At 47.8% G+C, this 7,274-nt stretch overlaps 1 protein-coding gene across 1 annotated transcript; it reads left to right on the top strand.

Moving 5' to 3' along the window:
• Positions 1 to 3,466: 3,466 nt before the first annotated feature.
• On the top strand, positions 3,467 to 5,213 carry GP5 (glycoprotein V platelet). The gene has a single exon (XM_070376088.1). It carries the CDS (start codon positions 3,467 to 3,469, stop codon positions 5,084 to 5,086), a length of 1,620 nt encoding a protein of 539 aa, XP_070232189.1. The 3' UTR covers positions 5,087 to 5,213.
• Positions 5,214 to 7,274: the final 2,061 nt, after the last annotated feature.

Consider the following 7,274-nt stretch of genomic DNA (forward strand, 5'->3'; position numbering starts at 1 on the left):
ATTTTAAAATACCTATGTTCTTTCCTTTTTTTCTTAAATAATGCCATTTTCCCTTCCAAATTATATTTGCATTAAAATTTTAACAGTGACATTAAGCACATTTGATAAAATTTCAACCTCACAGGTATGTAAGGAAGTCGCCTTTTCCCTAGTTTCTCTCAAAGGGGGACTACTAAAGTTTCTTGGGTGTATTCTAGAAAATATATATATATGCTCATGTTTTTAAAAGTCGTACACATTTGTGTAGAACCCCATTGTTATATGCTACACAGCCCTTGTTTTATGTCATTCAGTGTATTTTAGAAAGTTACATCAGTAGTTGCAGCTCAAATCTGTTCTTTTCAAAGTCTGCAAGGCATCCTATTGCATGGATGTACTATAATTTAAATGACTACTTCCATATTGATGGCCATTTAGGCTTTTTTTTTTTTTTCCTATTCAGTTCAGTTCAGTCACTCAGTCGTGTCCGACTCTTTGTGACCCAATGAATCACCAGGCCTCCCTGTCCATCACCAACTCCTGGAGTTGACCCAAACTCGTGTCCATTGAGTCGGTGATGCCATCCAGCCATCTTATCCTCTGTTGTACCCTCTCCTCCTGCCCCCAATCCCTCCCAGCATCAGGGTCTTTTCCAATGAATCAACTCTTCGCATGAGGTGGCCAAAGTATTGGAGTTTCAGCTTCAGCATCAGTCCTTCCAATGAACCCAGGACTGAGCTCCTTTAGGATGGATTGGGTGGATCTCCTTTTTTCTATTACAATCCTGCAAATAAACTTTTGTGTAGATGTCTTAATGAGCATTTCCATAGTGTGTATTTTTAGTAATGGAACTATTGGACAAAGAATATGTATATTTAAAATTTGGCTGATACAATTAAGTTTTCCTCCCCAAAGTTTGCTACTATTTATATTCCCACCAGTGTATGAGAATGTCTACTTCTTCACACTTGATAAGACGCTGGATATTTTCAGGCTTTATATTTCAGTGTGGTGTTGGCACAGGGATTATCAAGTAGCCGAGAACACAGACCACACGTTCATCCAGTGGTGATCTGTGACAGTGCTGACATTGTAGCTCTGAGGGAAGAAAGGATATATATATAGAACAACTGATCTGTTGGAAAAAAACATTGTACTTACATCATACACAAAAATCAATTCTAGATGGAATAAAGACCTAAATGCAAAGGACAATATTCTAAAATGTAGTAAGTTATTATAGGAGAAGTTTTTTGGTTTGCAAGAAGAGGAATTATTTTGATAGACACAAAAAACAAATCATAAATATTAATAACTGCCTATATTAAGACTTCTGTTCAGTAAAAGACATAAAGGAGGTGAAAAGGCAAAGCACATATTAGATGAAGATATCTGCAACAAACACTTATAATCCACAAAGGATTAACATCCAGAATATATAAAGAATGCCTACAATTTACTTTTTAAAAGACATTTTTCCATATAGAAAAATGGTCAGAAGAACCCAAATTTCTCAGAAGATTGGCCCTTAAAAATGTGAAAAATTCTCAAGTTTATCGGTCAGTAGGAAAATGAAAAACTAAAACCACACAATTCTTTCATATGAATGGCAAAAATAAAAAAAAAATGTCAAGGCATGGGCAGAAATGAAGTACAGGACCTGTCATACGTGGTACGTGACAACATATATTGGTACAATTACTTTGCAAAGCAGTTGGACATTCCTATGTTCAATTGAACATGTGGACACCCTCAACCCAGCAAGGCCATTAGGGAACATACTTGAAAATACTTTTAAAAAAATGAGTGCAGCACTTGAGAATGTCCTTAACCTTATTGTTCTTAAAAGGGGCAGAGGGGAACCTGAGTAGAATTGTAGTGAAGTAGCAGATAAAGGAAGGTCCCAAGGAAGTGTAGACCAACCAGGGATATATGGCTGCTACAATGATCCTTCTGTGTGACACTAGACACACATCACCAGGTCATACTGTGCCATTTATGAAGAAACTGCACCCCTCCTGCTCATCTTTCGGCTTTGGCAGCAGGACTTGGGTTACATACAGTCTCTTTCAGAGTTTGAAGACAGTTGTCATTTATTTGTCATTAAAAAAACAGAATATGCCCTCTGCGATAGGGCTCTTTCCATGACTTTTGTTCTGGGAAAGTCTTTATCTTCAGGATGCAAAGATACTCCTCTCTTCCTTTGGAAAGTGCCAAATCGCATGCAAAGCTCTAAACCATTCAGTTGCTTTGGGGTGCAGCACCATTTCAGGTAAGGCCAAATATTCTAAAAATTAAGTGTGGGTAACTGGACGGCTTGGCTAGTCTGTACAAATAAGTAAAATTTAGTACAAGATGCAGTTTATTTGAAATTACACGTGGGAAACATTGTTTTGGCAGATTAGTATTACTGTGTGTATTTCATGGATAATTCAGTGCCTTGAGTACTAATTTTTAATATAGCATGTTAGAAGTAATAGTTCCTTATTTATGGCACAATCAGAAATACTTCCAAATTCTAGCTCTGTGACCCTGGTTAAGTTACTTACCCTTTCTGTGCCTTCAGTTGCATCATCCTTTAATTGCGGATAACCCAACTCACATGGCTCAGACTGCAGTGAGTCCGCCTGCAATGCGGGAGATCTGTGTTGGAGCCCTGGGTCGGGAAGATCCCCTGGAGAAGGGACGGGCTATCCACTCCAGTATTCTTGCTGGGAGAATTCCATGCACAGGGGAGCCTGGCCTGCTAGGTGGCAAAGAGTCAGACATGACTGAGTGACTTTCACTTTCACAAGGTTACTGTAAGGAGTAAATGCATTAATTTAAATACAGTGCTGAGAGCAGTGTGTGGCATAAAGTGATGAAGTACTGTTAACCTACTTGTCTCAGTGTGGCTGAGACTATTCATTATTTTGAGCGGTCCTGTGTTAGTGGAGTAAGAAGGCACTGTAGATACAGCATGATAGTGATTAAAAGAATCAGGCAGTGGTTGCTGCTGTTTTAACACACTTTGCTGTTCCCTTCAGGGCTGTAGGTTATAGGCACCCCTGGCTAAATTATAAATAATTTAAAAAAATTTTTAAGGTGAACCCCAAAAATTAATAATAACAAAGTCAGGAGCAGCGTTATTTTCACAACGGGCACTGCTCTGTGATACCTCCAAGCTTGATTGTGAGAAAGATTATTTTAGTTCTTGCTATGTAAAGATTTAAAGGTATTATTACCTTTTCCATAGCTTGCAAATGCTTTAATTTTACCGATTTGAATTAAGAGTGGAAAATCAGTGAAACAAGAGGATGAGACCTCGGAGTGCAAAATGAATGTCTTTTCACCACCCAGGAAAAATCAGCACTGCTAAGAGGGAGATGTAGCATATCCGGGTAACATTTTAAGTCAGTGATAATTCGGGTGAAAGGATCATGCAGGATTACGAGCGTTTGCCCTTTTGCTTGTAGCCCACAGATCTGCCGCGGACGCCGTTTCAGACATGCTGAGGAGCGCTCTGCTATGCGCGGCGCTCTGGCTCCTGCGCGCGCAGCCCTTTCCCTGCCCACCCACCTGCAGGTGCGCCTTCCGCGACGCCGCGCAGTGCTCGCGCGGCACGGTGGCCGGCATCGCCGCGCTCGGCCTGCCCACCAACCTCACGCACATCTTGCTCTTCCAAATGGGCCGCGGCACCTTGCAGAACAACAGCTTCAGTGACATGACCGTCCTGCAGCGCCTGTTGCTGTCCGACAGCCACGTTTCCGCCATTGCCCCGGGCACGTTCAACGACCCTATAAAACTTAAAACCCTGAGGTTATCGCGCAACAAGATCACTCATCTCCCAAGCGCACTGTTGGATAACCTGGTGCTCCTGGAACAGTTGTTTCTGGACGGCAATGAACTAAAGAGCCTTGACCAAAACCTGTTTCAGAAACTGGTTCACCTGCAGGAGCTCTTTCTGAACCAAAACCAACTCGCTTTCCTGCCTGCTAGCCTCTTCACACACCTGGGGAACCTGAAATTGTTGGATTTGTCGGGAAACAATTTGACCCACCTGCCCGAGGGGTTGTTTGGGGTCCAGGTTAAGCTTCAGAAGCTTCTGCTCCACTCGAACCGGCTGGCCTCTCTGGAGTCGGGGCTGTTGGACAGCCTGCGCGCCCTGACGGAGCTGCAGCTCCACACCAATAACCTCCGTTCCATCGTCCCCGGAGCCTTCGACCGGCTGCGAAGCCTGAGCTCCTTGACCCTTTCCGAAAACCGCCTCGAGTTCCTGCCCTCTGCCCTCTTTTTTCATTCGCACAATCTGACCTTCCTGACCCTGTCTGAGAACCCGCTGGAGGAACTCCCCAAGGTGCTCTTCGGGGAGATAGGCGGCCTGCGGGAGCTGAGGCTGAAAAGCACCCAGCTGCGCACCCTGCCGGCCGCCGCCTTCCTCAACCTCACTGGCCTGCGCGTCCTGGAGGTGTCGCTGAGCCCGAGGCTGAGCGCGCTCCCGGAGGACGCCTTCCGAGGCCTCGGCGAGCTGCAGGTGCTCGCCCTGAGCTCCACAGGCCTGGCCTCCCTCCCCGCCGGCCTGCTCCGCGGCCTCTGCAGGCTGCGCCACGTGTCGCTGCGCAGCAATCGGCTGCGCGCCTTACCCAGCGCTCTCTTCCGCAACCTCAGCAGCCTGGAGGAGGTCCAGCTCGACCACAACCAGCTGGAGACCCTGCCGGGCGACGCGTTTGAAGCTCTGCCCCGGCTGGCGGGGGTCCTGCTGGGACACAATCCCTGGCGCTGCGACTGTGGCCTGGGGCCGTTCCTGGCGTGGTTGCGGCGGCACGCGGGCCTCGTGGGTCGAGCCGAGCCCCCGCGGTGTCACGGGCCCGGGCCGCACGCCGGCCGACTGCTCTGGACCCTGCAGGCCGGCGACCTCGGCTGCCCGCGCTCCGAGTCGTGGACCCGGCCGGTGGCTGAGGGCCAAAGTCAGGACCATAGCCTGTTCTGGGGTCTTTATTTTCTGCTTTTAGCTGCTCAGGCCCTAATTACCGGGATCATTGTGTTTGCGATGATTAAACTCTGCAGGCTCTTTCGGAAATTAGTCACAGAGCTCTGGTTTGAGGCGGTGAGAAAACCTTGCAATTAATTTAAACGTGACCGGAGTATTTGCGGACGCGGCTCCGGAGAGAGCCCAGACCCGCTGACGCTATCTTCCTCTCCCTTCCTCCTCTGCCATGTCCTTGCCTCCTTCTCTCCTCCCCGTTCAGTGACCCCCCTCCTTCTGAGCCCCCGTACCATTTACAGTGGTAAACCGTGACTGTCTGTTGTGCCTGTCTGCCTACCCACAGTGTGCTCCTGGCCGCGCGGACTGCGAGGCCCCTCCCTGTGCCCACAGTCAGGGGTCGGTGGGTGGGGTGACGACGGCGGTCTCTGAACTGTGAACTGAGGGTTGGGTGCAAAGGAGACAGCCAGCTCCAGGCCAGGGCCTGCTTCCTGCACCTGGTAGATGTCTGGCAAATGTTTGCGAAATGAATAAATAGAATGCATGGGATCCGGCGATGGTGGCTTTTCCTAGGGGAGAAGATGGGTTGCTCTCTTTCCCTTTATCTGAAAAGCAGAACTCTTTCACAGTTCTTTTCGTCCCGTTTTTTCTCACTTTACGTATGTCTGACCTGTCGGATTTGGGGGAAAGTGCTGAACTCCATCCACGCAAGAGTGTGGATAGGCTTGTGTGACTGATGATGGGATGAGAGAGAGACAACCCAGCCCTCCCTCTAAGAGCTCGGTACCCAGCACGGTGCAGGCTGAGTGCCCAGGAGCTGGAGAAGGGCGGGCATCAGGAAGGGTGGGACGTTCCAGGGGCTCTCAGTGTGCTGCTGGGAGATGCTGTTGATCGAGACTGTCCCCGGCTGCTGCGAGCCGAGGAGCCCTGCTCTGCTTGTTCACGTGATGTGTGAGTTCCTACTGGAGTCCCACAAGGGTGAAGTCTGTCATTTCGACACTGGGTTTCATTTCCTGGAACTAAACGCTACCTCATTTCACAAGCATTTACGGGACACCTGACAGTGACAGGTATTCATGAATGTAATGATAAGCTTGGGTTCTAGTTTATTATGCTCGGATCACGTTCTCATTTATTCCAATTGAAGGCAGTAAAACCCTCCTTTCTTTAATTGGGTGTCTGCTTGGGAGAAGCAGTAGTTAAAGCATGGGCTGGAGAAGAGTCAGAAACTGGTGGTTGGGATCCCAGCTCCACCTACTAACTGCATAGGTCTGTGGGCAACACCCCTGAAATCTTCAAGCCTTGGTTTCCTCATCCCTGGAAAGGGATAAATAGTACCTGCCTCTTAGAGTCGTTGTAAGAACTAAAGACAAGCTTCTGATGACTTAGCCCAGTGCCCTGCATACAGTAAATGCTCAATAAATGGTAGCTCTTATTATTAAAGGGCAAGCAATTATTACTGCTGTCATAATTTTAAAAGAGCTTTGAGCTGGTAGGTTTTTTTTTTTTCTTTTTTCCTCTGTTGTATTTAAAGGTGAGACCAAACATCCTGGAATGGGTGCTTACATTCAAGTTAGTCTGTCTTCACTTGTGAGTGGTCTCAGCCCTGTGCGGTCAGGCTCTGTGCTCAGGGTCCAGAGAAATAGATCCTCCAACAACAACCACTGCGTACGGAGCAGGAAGAGCTGGGGGTTTCTGGCATTTGTAGGTGCACTTCATTTTCAAGGTCAGGTTCAGATGTCTCCTCCTGGTGAAGTCTTCCTAGCAGACTAAAAGTGTCCCCTTCTGTGTAATCCCTCTCAGGCTGTCAGGCATTGGGCATGCTCCCCACCCCATCTGACCCGCTCACCTTGCACTCTAGGGGAATGTGTGTATGTGTGTATGTGTGTGCCTCCTTATTTATTTCCACTCCTCCACACTTTGAAACTACGTACAGGATAAAACTCAGACTTTTATTTTTGATGGACTGTGTTCTCCAGTCCTAACTGCCATGCTTTCTTGCAAGGATGAAATAATCCAGGCCACTGCTATATGGGGCTTGATAGAAGTTGGCTATTCGGAGAAGGCCATGGCACCCCACTCCAGTACTCTTGCCTGGAAAATCCCATGGACGGAGGAGCCTGATGGGCTGCAGTCCATGGGGTCACGAAGAGTCGGACGAGACTGAGTGACTTCACTTTCACTTTTCACTTTCATGCATTGGAGAAGGAAATGGCAACTCACTCCAGTGTTCTTGCCTGGAGAATACCAGGGCCGGGGGAGCCTGGTGGGCTGCCGTCTGTGGGGTCCCACAGAGTCGGACACATCTGAAGCGACTTAGCAGTCGCAGCAG

Source organism: Bos mutus, chromosome 1, assembly GCF_027580195.1.
Source record: "Bos mutus isolate GX-2022 chromosome 1, NWIPB_WYAK_1.1, whole genome shotgun sequence".
Classification (NCBI taxonomy): Eukaryota; Metazoa; Chordata; class Mammalia; order Artiodactyla; family Bovidae; genus Bos; species Bos mutus.